The sequence below is a fragment of the Botryllus schlosseri genome, chromosome 10 (genome assembly GCF_051294905.1).
Source record: "Botryllus schlosseri isolate E-star chromosome 10, Bs_hap1, whole genome shotgun sequence".
NCBI classification, from domain to species: Eukaryota; Metazoa; Chordata; class Ascidiacea; order Stolidobranchia; family Styelidae; genus Botryllus; species Botryllus schlosseri.
In genome coordinates this window covers 9,249,367-9,265,234 of record NC_137245.1, presented here as the reverse complement: position 1 = coordinate 9,265,234, position 15,868 = coordinate 9,249,367, and the positions used below count along the sequence as shown (strand labels likewise).

The window sequence follows — 15,868 nt, the reverse complement described above, 5'->3', positions numbered from 1 at the left end:
GAGAAGACTTTCGCCGAAATGAAATGCCCTTGTGCTGACCGAAAACTTCGATATATATACAATGTATCATATGTAGGCCTACCATATGTACATATATACAGTAGGCCTATAGATATATGTTTAAATGTCCATAGGCACCTAAATGGTTGTCGCCGAATGTTCCTGTCCTGGCGACCCCACAGTACAAATGCCATCCCGCAGGGAAAAATTATTCGCCAGTAAAAAGTAATACAAATTTGAAATCGTGTTTAGTACGTATTGACATAACAGATATAGGAGGTCACGATATAGCATCATGTAACGAAGTCAATATACCAACGGGTCCGCCTGAAGATGTTTAAATATTATTTATGGGTGCTATCTTTTCCAACCCACCTCATTCAGCTATACCGGTAAATCTGATTCTGTGAGCAGAGAGAGGATAAAGAATTGATAGCAATATATATGCAATTCCCGTTCATATTGACCGATTCAATCATTTTATATGAATTTTGCGCGCTTAGCGCGTTTAGGCGAAATATGTAATTACTCATCACTATAAACAGTACACCAAGTCATTCGCTTAATCTGCAGGTGGCACCTGCCGCATACGCTTATGCGAGAGTTCCGTCGAGTCGCTCATGGCGCTTCGTCACCAGTCTTTCAGGTGATTCATAATCTCTGTCTCCTTCCAATCCTATACGTTGATCGATTCCACATCGTCCACGTATGGTATCCGCCTTTGCACACGAGTGCGGAGACTTTTGCGGAGGTCACCAATCCCCGAATCTGTTGTTCTGATAAGGTCCTCTGCGCTTGCGACATCCCATGACCCTCTTCAATTCAACACGATGGCGCCATTAACCACGGTATCCACCCGGGTGCGCGTTCGAATCCATTCTGTCACCTCAGCCGATCGATATTTCCTTAGAGGCTGTTTCGAAGATAGCCCTCCAGAACCTTTTGGCACTTTCGGGTTTGAGCGACATGGGGTATGATGCCCTATTATCACCAGACAGAATTCAGCGAGCACATTCACTCCGATTCTTGACGTACTTCTTCTTGCCATGGCAGAAACAGGGATTTCTAATTCTAGATTTCCCTGGCCAGAAATCCCACCGTTTCCTTTCCCGCGGACGGGAGGGTGGTGAACGATGTTTTCGTACCACTTGACGGGCTCCTGTGGGCCTTCCGAATACCTCTTGGTACTCCAGGTCCACGAGCCGTTGGGTTTCCGTACAGTCCTCGGTGTTCATGGCTGCTGGACGGACCACTGCAAAAGCATGATCCCCCATCTCGCCTAAGAGTTTGCTAGACCACTCGTGCTCCATGGGACCGACTATCGGAAGGTTTCTCAGGGGTTGAGATACTTGCACCGGGTCCAGGGCTTCTGCCCTTATAGCCGGTCTCGCTACGCTTTGTTATTATTACGTTGCCACTTTACGCTTTCGATCGTACGGTCCGGGTGTAGATCAGCGAGGGCCTGGCTAATAAACCTGACCTTCTCACCCTCGAGTCGTATCTCATCGCGTGCCAGCAGGACGAGCTGCTCGTGATCCCAGTGGGTTCTGGTCCTAGCGGTAGGAACCATGCCCGCATAGTATGCGGTTGGATGTTTAGACCGTCTATGCACTTGCAACCCTCGGTTTTGAAATACCCTCCACATTCTGGACAAGCGACAGAGCCCACGGGCGGCTCAACGATCCTATTGGGGAGAGACGCTGCGGCATCTCCCTCATTCAAGTTTATAGAATCCGTAACAATAATAGTCTTGGCTCAGCAAGAGGGTGTCAGCCTCACGCGAGCGTCGAGGGTTTTTAAGGTCTCCTCGACCGGACCCAGATTAGTGGTTCCTCCCTCCCCCAGCGCATCGGCCCACATCCTAGGGGGCCATGACTGGACTAAAGAACTTTTTTGAATTGAATGCAGTACTGTCTCCGACTCAGCATGGATTCAGATCCAACCACAACACCAACCATGCAATACTATCAATTGTAACGGACTTTAACAAAACCATCAAGCAAAAAGAAAGTGGCTGCAGCATTTTTATCGATCTCCGCAAAGCTTTCGACACAGTTAACCACAGAATCTTAAGATACAAGCTAGAACACTATGGAATCAGGGGTATTGCAGCAACTCTACCTGAAAGCTACCTGGCAAACCGCAAACAATTTGTTAAACTGGGGTCATGAAGAACGACTACCAGAGATATAACTTGTAGAGTGCCACAAGGCTCAGTCCTTGGACCGACTTTTTTCCTCATTTATATTAACGACATTGTTAATGCATCTTTATTCCGCACGACGCTATTTGCTGATGATACTCACCTCTTCCTAACCTCCAACACTGTCGATGGTTTGCATGCATCTGTGAATATGGAACTCCCAAAAGTGTCGAGATGGCTCCAAGCAAACAAACCAAGTTTGAATGCAGATAAGACCGAGATGCTCGTTTTAAATAATGCCAGTCATAATTTCACTGTGAACATCAATCATAAACAAATCTCAATATGTGACTCAGCAAAATATCTCGGCGTCACCATTGATTCCAAATTGTCTTGGAAGCAGCATATTGAATGCACAATATCAAAACTAGCTCGGTGTGTGGGAATAATGACCCGTCTCCAATCTTTGGTTTCCAGATCAGTGCTACGAACCATCTACTTCTCTCTTTTCCACTCTCATCTGCAATATGGAATCGTAGTATGGGGAAATGCATGCACAACATTTTTGTGCAGAATTCGAACCCTGCAAAACCGTGCGATACGGCTGATCTCATCTGTACCTTTACGTACCAATTTATCGCCTTACTACCGTAAGCATCGAATTTTGCGAGTTGATGAACTATGTCGCTTCGAAGTATCAAAAGTTGTTCACAAATATTTTTCCAATAGTCTGCCTACTGTGTTTGATGACTTTTTCATACCTGCTAAACATGTCCATTCCCATTACACAAGATCCTCGTCTAAAGGAAACATCTACTTACCCCCACCCAATAGCAACCTAACTAAGAGATCTATCGACTACTCGGGACCTATCATCTGGAATGCATTACCACGACATATCCGTGAATTGCCTTATAATAGATTCAAAAAAGCCCTACTTGATCACCTCTTGTCGTTACACTAACACTGTTGCCCTACCTCGCCCAGACATTGCTTCATTGATCATTTGCCACCATTGTTTTATTTATTCTATTTTCCTTTAACTAAACATTTCTTTACAGCCAGACTGTTCAGAGTCAAGTGTACCTGTTTGATGCTGGTGTGATCAGACTAGATGACCTTCACGGTCTTATCGATCATTCCTATCTAATACCGAATACTGTGCACGCATGTTTTCTGTACCACCATCACTGCCGTTTGTTATGTATTTTGGTTCGATGAAAATAAAGACTCTCTCTCTCTCTCTCTCTCTCTCTCTCTCTCTCTTGGCCACCTGGCTTCTCCTAGCTCGTTTACCGTGTGTGTCCACCAGGGCCCGACTCTCACTCCGACATCATCCGGGTAAGCCTCCAGTAAGAGAGTCAGCGTATAGGCTGAGGGGGTCTGGTTTATCACCCTATGGGCGCCCGAGGCCAACGTTTTTGGGGTTCCTGACGATGTGCTGTTACGGTCCTGCGCGCTATAGTAGTATGACAAAAAACACGAAGACAGACAATAGGCTAAGTGAGGGTGAATTTGGCCGGCGGCTGAAAATAATTGCCCACCCCTGGCCTAGACCCAGCTGGGTGTCTGATTTCAAAGACTACTCCAAGTCGTTTGGACACTGTCCTATGTTTTATTGTATCGCGATCCTGTGGTGTGTATTGATCGGATTAATCCATTGAACTATACTGTGCGATATTCAGCCCTGAGTCGTTGTATAACGGATCTAGCATTATACTGTAGCAATGTTGGCGAATGATCCGACATATAAGAGTAACGGCAGGAATCCAAACATTACAAGTAGAAATATGATGAATCTTTAATTTTCGTATGTGGGCTATATGGTGATTGGTGACTTAAGTGCAAGAATTGTCAGGCTATTTTGATAGGGTTACCATATTTTTGGATCAGGAAAGGAGGATACTTTTTCAAAATTTTCAGACTTAGAATTGTGGAGCAAAATTTGGAAAAATTGGTAAATTTTTCCAGACTTTGTGGTTGGTTGACTAAGAAAAAAGGTCTTCACTTCCGTTCAAACCACGAATTTCCTATTTAGCGTCATTTATGCCCATTTCTTAGCTCTAAAAGCTGTAAAGGAGTAGGACGAATTCCCAAAAAGGAGGACATTTAGGCGTCCTCGTAGGATATCTTCAAAGACCTGAAAAAGGAGGTCAAATCCTAAAGGAGGATACGTATGGTAACCCCTAATTTAGATTGGTTATTCCTAAGACAGTAATAGTATGTCCAATGTTCACTGACTGATTCGTGGATGGTGTTTGTGTCACAGTTAGCTCGTTTTAAAATAAGGGGAAATACGCATGCAACGCATCGGTGCGAACGAGACCAACGTGAGGTAATAGCAGTGTGGATAATTAATTATGGCGGCGGGAGTTGCAAAAGCTGATCTGATTGACTTCTCCTTTCATCAGTGCAGTCCAATCGACCTGTCGGTAAAGCGCTTTTACTAGTGTCTGTGGGAGACTGGGAGTATGGTATGAGCTGATATGGAATCGATCGTATGGTCAACGCGAGAGAAGCTAGCTATTCTTTCATTCGCTAAGAGGGTCGGAGAAAATGAATGGATAGATGCCGAGAAGTTCTTAGAACCGTTTTGCGAAGTAGGTCGGCCCGCGAATTGGCTCGCAGCAACGTCGTGTGCGCATTACTTCAAACAACTAATGAAAGATAATCCAACTGGCAGTGAAAGTCAGGAGTCTACATCAGCCCACGACGAAGCAATAAGCAGTCTGACGTTACTACGCATTCAAGAACTTGAAGACTTGATATGGAAAGAAAGCAGCCATTACAAAGAATTGGCTGTCGAACTACAATCCATCGAATCTGGTTCAGCGGACGACAAACTAGATGAGCTACTGGAACAAAATGGTTGTCCAACTACTAGAGCGGTAAAAGAAACCCTGGACAAGTCTGCGACAGTTCAAGCCGATCATACGGTGAATGAAAATCTTCATACGTTGGCTGAACCAGAGGCAATCACACCAAGCATTCAAAACCACGTAACAGAGAGCTCTTATCCGGAAATCCCATCGGCAACGACGCAAAGAGTAGAGCCTGCTACATGCCCTGGCCGCGATGAAAAGGATCCTGTAACAACCACAACAACGAATACTGCTGTTGCTATGTGTGACGGTGAGCAAGAACCGCAGAAGTCCAATTCCAAAAATGCAACTGATACTCCAATTGAACCAGAAATTGTCGGTACAGAGTGCGTTGATGAGACGGCGTACTCCTCTGATCAGTGCGATTCAGCTTTGAAGAGCAGTGATAAAATCGGTAGTGCTTCCGTTGAAGATGTTAATCTTCAAACACTTGACGAAGATATACGGGAAGCTGAAAGTTCGACGAAACTACACATTGCCGCCTATGTTGATAAGCAATTGACCGCTAGGGTTATGTGCAGTAAAAGCGATGAAATTCCCAAACAGACTAATGTCGAACACGTCGCTGTATTACATGACGCTGTCAAAGCTGCAATTACCGATGGCTCCATTCCCCCAGTTACAGCAGAGTGCAATGCGAGATCAATTGCGACCTCGGGTAGGCAAATAAAAGCCGAAATCGAAGTCGAGACTGCTAGTTTCAAAGCATGGAGGAAGTCTATAATCATTCTGTGGAAGCAGATAGCAAGTCATCGATATTCAAGCTTATTCATGCATCCCGTCACTGACGACATAGCACCCAACTACTCTTCGACTGTGTATCGCGCGATGGATTTAACAACCATCAAGCGCGACATTGAAACCGGTATGGTGCGCTCTACGGGTGAGTTCCAGCGGGATTTGATGCTGATGTTTCAGAACGCTATAATGTACAACAGCAGTGACCATGATGTGCACAGGATGGCGCTGGAAATGCGTTCGGAGGTGATGAGTCAAGTGGCGCAATTTCACTCGACCCAAATACAGTTGGAGATGGCGACTGTTGAGTCTGCTGTTGCGAAAGTCACGCCATCAGTGGGCGTAATTAGGGCGTCGAACAACGCTCTTCTAACGGTGTTGGTCCGTGAGGCCCGCAGTAAAAGGATTAGTAGTCATCGCAGGTACGAACAGCCCAGCGACAAAGAGACCGCAACCAGTGCGTCAAGAACTCGACCACTACCACCACAGTAAGCATAGATCTCCCAAGCATCTAACATCGATTAGCAGTTTCTTTACTTTCCAAGTGGACTTGGTTCTTCATGTCTTATTTCAATGTTTGTTTCGAAATCTGCACGATAAAAATGCCATATAATCTTGAAATTTTATTTCATTACTTTTGCCATTGTGCCAGTTACTAAATATAAAATTTGTATTTCAGATAATTTGATGTTATGCGAGTCTTTTTGGCGTTATGAGATGGCTGTGTTACGCAAAAATTGCGGTTTCGTGGTAGCCTACCATAACTATCCTCCTGAAATCCAGGTTCAAAGCGGGCGCTATAATTATATCGTGATCGTCTGTTTCTATTTGGAGCAAAAAATGGGAAAGGTGTCGTACGATAGGGTTTGGGTGAAACGTAGGCATACATAGCGATATATATTTGCCGGGTGCGACATACGGTACGGGGCGAAAATATAAGTTTTCGCATAGTATACTTGGAAATATTGACCAGGTTGGCTTGGAAATATCGATCAGCAAAATTACTGCTTGGCACAATGATTGGAGTCTTCGTATCCGATTCGAGCTGAGTTGAGTAGCGAGAGATGATTTTTGGTGTACTGAAATTATACGCACAAAATTATACGTCACAAAGAGCTGAAACAACGGAAGTTATATTTCAGATTTCGATAGTATTTTCCACTGTGGAAGCCATGAAACCTCGACTGGCCAAGTGGCCATTGGTCATATCGGAACATGTAGTACAAAGATTTGTAAGTTACGCGCGGTAATGAAAGTGTAGTCGTGATCAACCCACAACATTGTCACCGAGTCCATGAAATAGAATAGCCATTGTCGAAATAAAACCAAATTATATTTAATGTGATGTACTACTGGCATTATCTTTTTTTGTGGTAGGCGTACATATTTCAACTTTCCGCGTCTTCCATACTGTTGTGACTTCTCTATCAGTGATACTCGAAAACTCGACACGAAGTCTATTATTCGATTCATAATCGAATCACCCAGCTTCTCGATTTTGCCCTGGTCCAGAGGTCTAAAACTCATATATGCTCGCGGGCCCATATCCTGTTTTTTTTTATTGCTCCGCGGGCCGCGGCATCAAATACAAGGGTATTCAATGTATTTCCAAGTAGGCCTTATTTGACGGGACCTTGCAGACTGGCATTCCATAAGCATCGTGAAAATGTGATTTACTATTGTGAGTTCGCAAGCCTGGCACGATGATTTTTTTTTGTTGTACTTGGCATAGTTTGTCAAAATAATTAGTTGTAGACACCATGGTACAAATGCATCACGCATGCACCATAGCGTGCATGCATATAAGTTGAATTTACCTTCGAATGCAGGAACTGATCAACAACAACTTGAATATAATGATTAATGTGCCATAGTACAAAACGATACAATAGCCGAGCAATCCAATATTGTTACAGCGGTGGACCGCACCACTACCTCACTCGCCACCTTTAATCGGCGATTATAACATGGATAAACAGACCCAATATGACGCAGGATCAAGGGGGCAACATAATGTAAATGGTTACCATTGTCATCCCGACCTGCTTAGATAACTAAACACGCTACGCAACGCAAGCTATACGACCTTTTGATATATTATTCTCCATAACAGTCTGATAATAGTCCGTGGTTGTACTGAATCACGGCGTTCTGAATCCCAAGTCATTCTCTGATTGTAAAGTTTGACCCGTCTAAACTCGAGTCATTTATATTTTATCACCTATTCTGTCTGAGTTCGGGTAATTCTACAAAAGGTCGCGGCCAAGTCCAAATCACAATTTGCAATCACGAATCATCAACGGATCATGTTTTACGATCATGAACAGGTAATGCGACGTAATAGCTGATCTTTCCCCGCATGGTAACTTCTGAAAGTGATATCATAGCAATTTACAACGTAGCTACGTTGTAAATTGCTATGGTGATATGGTAGTGAAATTTGAAGAGTAGTTTCATATTTTTAAAGTAGTTTTAATGCGAATTTCAAGTTCTCAAATCTACAAAAAATACATGTGGCAGTTGAATATTGTCAAATACTTCAAAATTGCAGCAAACAATACGTTCATACTGTTAAATTTATTTCACTGGAAGCTTTTCGACTGGCTCTCTTCAGCAGTGAACGCCAGTAAATGAGGTTAACCAAGTTCGAAATATAGGAAGATTTTGGTCGTTGTGACGTAATAATGACAAGTACACAAGTCGCGAACGGCAGTAAACTATAGATAACTAACCTACGTTAGTATAGATAACTAACCTACGTCAGTTTTCCATAGTTGCTCGTGGTCGTTCTCTTTTTCATTTAAAGGTCCTTAATCAACCATTATAAAGCTGCAAAAGCCGATCCTATGCCGCCAGAAGGAACATCTCTACACGCTGGGAATCTTCCATTAGTGTTGTTTTGTCATTCGGCTGTTTTACAGCTGATTTTGTGTGTGCTGTACCGTAACCGTGCGCTGTTTACTGCCGTTCGCGACTTGTGTACTTGCCATTATTACGTCACAACGACAAAATTCTTCCTATATTTCGAACATTTACTGGCGTTCACTGCTGAAGAGAGTCAGTCGAAAAGCTTCCAGTGGAATAAATTTAACAATATGAACGTATTGTTTGCTGCAATATTGGAATTCTGTACTTCGAAAAGCCTATACTTCAAAATCCAAAACGACAGCGCGGGTCGCACAAAACGATCTCGCGGGCCGCATACGGCATACATGTTTGAGATCTCTGTCCTAGTCCTATGTAGTTGTTGATTACCTTAGCAATAATGTCATCTACTGCGTTACGACTTGTTATGCTACTATCTTGACAGTGTAACACGAGTCCAAAGATGGCATCGAATGTGTAGCTTTCACTATTGATACTGTGAATACCGATACTTATCATTTTCGTAGGCTTCGTGAATACTACTAATGTTTATGCTAATCTATTACCAGCGGATGTTGAGGGCTGGGCAAAATCGAGTACCTGAGTGATTCGATTCTGAAACGCGTATTATGCTTCGAGTCGAGTATTCGAGTATCGCTCGTTATGACTAGGGCTGGGCAAAATCGAGTACTTGAGTGATTCGATTCTGAATCACGCAATATGCTTCGAGTCGAGTCGAGTAATCGAGTATCACTCATTATGACGTCATAACAGAATGTAATACGTCAAAGTTCAAATATGTACCGTTTATGCCACCAAAAAGAATATGATGGCTGTTATCCATCTCATAAACGATAATTTGGTATTTTTTCAACCATACCGATTTCATTCGACTTGGTGACAATGTTGTGGATAATCATGACGTCGGAAATGTGCTACGTCCGGTAACCTTCGTAGCTTTGTAGTATATGTTTCGTATGTTCAGTACTCGAAAAAATCGTCTTTTACTACTCGACTCGAATCATTAAAATTATTACTCGATTCAGATTCGAGTACTCGAATCATTGTGCCCAGCCCTAGTTATGACATCATAGCAAAATCTGCCACTGCAAAGAGCAGGATGCCTATTTTGCGGGATGATCTGCGGAAATGTGTTATTTCCAGAGGTGGTCAAAGTAGTCTCCGTCGCTACTCAAGTAGAAGTAGAAGTAACGCCGGAATTTCTACTCAAGTAGAAGTAGGAGTGGTGGTTCACAAGTAAGTAAGTAAGTATTCTACGCTTATTTTTGCCTACAAAACTGAAAACTGTCAAGTAGAAGTAGTCTAAAATCAAAACTACTTAAAAAGTAGTGTTAGTGGGAAAAATCTACTTCAAGTACTTCAAAAAGTAGAAGTACTTCGTTACTGACCACCTCTGGTTATTTCTAGTAACTTCATAGCTTTGTACTACATGTTTCGTACGCTGCGATACCGCCAGTCATGGTTTCAACGCTTCCACACTGGAACTTACTATCGAAATCATAATTCCCATTGATAAATTTACTTCAAGTGGCGAGGAGCGTATAATTTCAATACTCGAAAAAATTGTCTTTTACTACTCGACTTGAATCAATATAATGAATACTCGATTCACATTCGAGTACTTGAATCATTTTGCCGAGCCCTTACAACACAATGAACTTATTTATCATGACATCTCATCAATCGTGAAAGAGACAATAACAAACAAACAAAAACGCACAGTACTTGACTGACTACGCCATTGTTTAATTTTCTATACTTGCAGACAACGAGGATAATTCCTTCAAAGTGTCTTATCAAAAGAATGTTCGTCGAATCTATATTATAGAGCAGCGATTTACAAACTTTGCGGTCGCGAAGATGCTGACATATTTAGTAATCATCTTCCGCAATAGGCCGTGAGCAGGTCTGGGAGAAAACTGCTGACCTTTCTTCCTTTTTTAGTAATCAGTAGGCCGATTTTTTTTGTACATGTCAATATATGTTAAAATATTGTCAAAATTGTAGCGTTAGGTCAAAAATTTTGTCAAAATTGTTTACAAAGTCAAATTATTTTGCAACCTGCATTTCGTTTGTATCGTAGATATATGCACTGTCGGTGAACCAAGAATTTGACAGTTTACAGCAGTGGTTCCCAACGTGGGCGATATCGCCCCCCAGGGGGCGATGTGGCGGCCTAGGGGGGGCGAAAATGACGAAGGGGGCGATAGGGGGGCGAAAATGGACAAAGGGGGCGAAAATAGCGAAGGGGGCGATAGGGGGGCGATGACGCGTTAAAACGGCTATTTTGGAGTCAATTCGGAGAAATGACTTTTTTTTTTGGTCAACCCACGGAAATTTGGTTGCAAAAGTGTAGAATTCGACAACGATCCGCAAGGTTGACCTTTTTTTTTTTTTTTTAGTCAACCCGCCGATGACTGCAGATTGTATACCAGTTGTTTCGGTTCACAAAATCTGGGGGGCGATGATCGGCCTTGAGCTTGGAAAGGGGGCGATGAGTCGAAAAAGGTTGGGAACCACTGGTTTACAGCATCTAACCTGCTTTATAGGCCTACTGTTGTAGACGGCCCATTGTCTGTTCATAGTGAATCGGAAACGGTCAAAGGAAACAAATAGGTTGACATGGTGTTATGCTCAACGTATCGAAATATCCTAACTGAAGGAAGACTACGTGAGCTATGGGGCATTGGTTCTTATATCAAGAAGCGCTTAATGAAAAATTGTGATGTGGACAGCATTGTCAGAATGAATCAACACGGTGTAGCACCAGCAGTGAGCGCACAACTTTAGTGTTGCCAGCTAACAACTGCAGCTGTTGAACGTTTTTTCTCCATTCTTGGCAAGCTATAGTTAGTATAAGCAAGACACTTTCTTCCCGAGAATGTAGGAAATAGATTCAGAGGTTCACGTTCACAAACGAACCTTGGTACAGCTTCTGCACTGTGAACTTTTTTCATATATTACAATTCTCACGTCATTACAACATGTTTGGTTGAAATTCTTTGCATTTCAACTTCGGGCCACTCTCTGCATGATGGCGCTGGTAGCATAACAAACCAACACTATACGAGCAATCGAGCATGCACCTTGCCCATCCTAAAAATTGTACTTGCTTTGTTGCAAAAGTTTTCTCGAAATATCCAGCCTTCCGTTTATAAATATGTGGCAACTCTCTGCTGTGAGCTTCACCCGCAATCACATAGCATCAATCGAAATCTTGGATAGCGCGACACGTTGATTGGTCAAAGAGAAGAGCAGACATCGCGACACCAATATGACAACGCAGTTTTCAAATACACATTTTCTTCCTGATCTACAGCCCGGAATGAACTGTCGGGGACGTAACATTCACAATTACGAATTCGAATTATAAACAACGCCACAGCTATCCACGTTCTTGATTGGCGAGTAGTTCTACCTGCGATAAAATAGGCGTGTTATTATATGTTACCGCCGAATACTTTGAGAATTGAGAAGTCGATTAGTATTTAGATTTTCGGAATCAGTGCGACGGTTACATTGGAATAATACCAGTTATAATTAATTCTTAGCTATTTACAATGAATTGCGTTATCAATGGTGAGGCTTGGTCCGTCTGTGCCTACCTATCGTTTCACGCTTTATTTTCGAACAATAAAATGAAAATTGGGGGAATTCGGGAGAAAAATATTCAAAATCTAGTCATTCATGAACATCAATAGAAAATACCGATAATAGTTGAAGGATTCAAAATGTTCGTTAACAGCTTAGAGCGGTTATAGGCCTATATAGATCGCTGCAGTGACCATGTTTGGCTTCATCTACGCAAGTGATCCTGATCATGGGTCCTCGTATTTCAAAGGAGTAACATGGCGAACCTACGTTCTCGTAACTCAAATTTCGCATGCTCAAGTAAGGCAGCCAGCATGATTAGTTCGAGTTTTTACAGTGAAAATGTGTCGCATACGACGAATCCCATGCATAGTGAGTTCGAATTATAGCACTCTGTAGTCCTATCAAGAAGTCAGGAATTTTCAATTGTGACGTAACAGCTGAATGACATGTATGGCTGTTTGGGAGGTGAAACGAAAATAAAATGAGGCCAATATGGCTCTTCCGACAAAAAAAGGTTCCCGACCACTGCCATAGTCCATACCGCCCACGTTTGCTCTCGGCGCCACCTTCTATCCCAGCGCCACTATGATCACTCAACTGGCTACTATAGCGCCGTCTTATGTATCGTCACCTCCTCAAGCGGCGCTGGCCTCACTGCGAACTACAGCTACAAATCGTAATCAGGCTATTACAGTCTGGTTGATGCGCCGGAAGCGTTAATATCCGTCAGGATATCAGTCCCTGGTACTTCCTCGTGGGCAATCGGGCCAACGCAAATAGTACACATTACGAGATTACGTTACGATAATGTTGCCTTACCGTATAATTTTGCTTTACGTTTCGTGGTAAGAATTGGGATAAATTTTATCGTGCCAACCATACGAATTCCTGATTGCAGGAAGTGTTTCTTATGCATCTAGTTCGAAAAGATGTTGACTTATACCTTGAGTGTAGGCAGGGATATCTAGATATCCCTGAGTGTAGGGGTAGGTCCTACTGCAGGGGTCACCAACACGCGCCCCGCAGCCTGATTTGGAGAAATGTTGGAAGAACGCTCAGTAGACCATTTCGAAATGCCGAAATTGATTTCAGTTTAAACATATTGTTGTTGTTGTTCAAAGTAAGCCATTCTACTGTATCCAATATCACTTTTCCTTCGGTTCGGCGTGGTAATATCATTCTATGGAGGAATAAAAATTATGCGGCCGTCGACACTCAATTCAATTAGGATGTGTTGGCGGCTGTCAATATTATGCAAATTGAATTTACGAATTGACTCCCTAATTAATGAAAGGTTTGAATTATTCTTGAAACATTCTTTGCGCTACGCGCGCTTCAATGCGAGCTGATTTTGGATTTTAATAAAGCAGTGTCCTTTGTAATCTGAGTCCCACAATACAGATGCGAACAGCAGATAAAAATGATACGCCCCATAAAGAAATACCAATTCTTAATCGTGTTCTCCTCATTCCGAATTATTTTTTTTCTGGTAGGCCTGCGTTTGGACGAATCCAATATATTTCCACTATAACGACAATTGTAATGGGAGGTCAAGAACTAACTTCATAGAACATAGGGGACTAATGAGGATTGGCTCACCCGAAGATGCACCACAGCATTAATAACTTCTCCAAGTTTTTGAAGATACCCCCTGCATAAACTCTACCGGCGAATCTTGTCACATGGGCCGAGAAAGGATGAATATTTGATAGTAATATGTGAAACTATATTAATATTAAATGACGAAATTCACTTATGAACTTGAAAAAATTTTCGTGCTTCGCGCGACTGCAGTACGAATCCCGGTCGCTTTTCACAACATGACTATATTTACGATCTCAGTGCCCATAGTAAGCCGATATGAGTAAATAGATTTGTCCGGAGTGTACCAGCAATTGACATGGTGAGTTTAACGTAGATATTTGGCACCGGTTTGTTAATTACCACTATGCACCGGAATGCGGCCGCGGGCTACATGAGTAATCGAAATGCGGCCGTGAATAGCAAAAAGGTTGGCCATGGCCACCCCTGTTTTAGTTGCTACTGAGTGTTGTTAGGTATCGTGCCCAGCTCATAGTTCAAAATATAATGAAATTGATGAGCATGATATTTTTTGTTGTATTTGTGTTTTTCCAATAAAATATAATTCCTTTTGTGGTTACTATGCCCATCGCCCATGTAACAGAGCACAGCATTGTACTTACGCAGAGTTACCATACGCTGCGTTGGCTATGTTAATCTCAATATTGCAGTCATGCGGCCCGCGGCCTCTAAGAATTTTGAAAAGTGGCCCGCGACCCATTTTGAGTTGGCGACCCCTGTCCTACAGTCTTCGGTTGGCGGCTTGGCACAGGCACTTCGGTAACTACAGATTGTTGCGTTAATGGCACGACCTTACCATTTCTAATTCGCATAAAGTGCCCATTCACTGCGTACAATGTCGTCGTTAGTTTTATGCAGAACATGAATGTTAAATACAGGAGCGCTTCGTTTGGCGGCTAAGTTGTCTGAGCACACGATAAAATAGCGGTCGGGTTACAGTTGGCAGGACATGCACCCTCGGCCAAACCACACCGTAAGTTAGTTGTGCGTTTATGTTGTTGCGAGATAACAATCAATCGAGTTAGAAACATCTTCATTTACTAGATCAGATAACCAGGCCAGGGAAAGCCAGCAATAACGACATCGCCGTGTGTCAGCATGATTATTATGGATGTCAGATCGGTTTCTTTATGTAACAAGTTAATGTGTTTTCACTGAATAGTCATGTATCTCTGCCTTCTTTTGTGTCAAGAGCCTTTTGAGTATGATTGTCTTCCATTTCGACTAGTAGCTGGTAACCGCAGACAATAGGAACGGCGATATTGTCGAACAGGCGTAGTCAGCTGAAGGGTAAGTACGAAATTTAACTCATCTATTCTAAGGTTAAACGAAGGCGGCTTATTTAGTTGGGCTGACTGATAGTAATCGCTTGTAACATGTGCAAGACGACATTGATGGTGAAGGGCTTTGAGGAATCCTTATGTTGAGGGTCGTCCAGGGTATTTTACAGGCCTCTCGCACAATCTTGCTATGTTAAATACTCGGTTATATTCACGACATTCACGTCTAAGCACAATGTGATTCGGTAAGTTAGGAATCGACAGCTTTTATAATGTTTGAACAAACTTTACGCGTGACTGATGTAGTCAAGGCGATAAGGATTTATAGAAGCACTCGTTCTTACAAGGCGCACGATAATGTTGGTATATTACAGAATATATTTAGGTTAGGCTACAACTCTCAAGTCTGAGTAAGTTCAAATGTGGATTACAACCCTTGGAAACCGGAATATGTGATATCGGGAAATCATGTCGCAGAAAACTATAACTACTGGTGAGTTCATTGAGTAGGATCGCTATTGCGTCGTCTGAATTGTAACATGGCCCAGACTCATATGGACCTTGATTTGATCTGTTCTGCTCATGAATCGGATAATTTCGGGTGACGATTGCGTGAGCTAGACCCGCGTTGTTTTTCAGGACGATATCAAGGTTCTCAATAATAAGTTGTAGTAAGTTACGGTAATTTACCATCGTACTTTGCGTAAAATATCGTATTGTACCACGCCGTGTGGTGTCAATCA

The 15,868-nt window shown here is 42.7% G+C and overlaps 2 protein-coding genes across 2 annotated transcripts in view; both read left to right on the top strand.

The window, feature by feature from the left end:
* Positions 1–4,495: 4,495 nt before the first annotated feature.
* On the top strand, positions 4,496–6,446 carry LOC145448656 (uncharacterized). The gene has a single exon (XM_080327104.1). The coding sequence runs from the start codon at positions 4,630–4,632 to the stop codon at positions 6,253–6,255; it is 1,626 nt and encodes a 541-aa protein (XP_080183230.1). The 5' UTR covers positions 4,496–4,629; the 3' UTR covers positions 6,256–6,446.
* Positions 6,447–15,064: 8,618 nt separating this feature from the next.
* Positions 15,065–15,868, top strand: part of LOC145448125 (regulator of G-protein signaling 22-like) — a 41,607-nt gene continuing 40,803 nt past the window's right edge. Inside the window, exons 1-2 of the mRNA XM_080326450.1 lie at positions 15,065–15,135; positions 15,500–15,618. Of these exons, the coding sequence (XP_080182576.1) occupies positions 15,594–15,618 (25 nt within the window). The 5' untranslated portion in view covers positions 15,065–15,135; positions 15,500–15,593. The remainder of the gene's footprint in view (positions 15,136–15,499; positions 15,619–15,868) is intronic.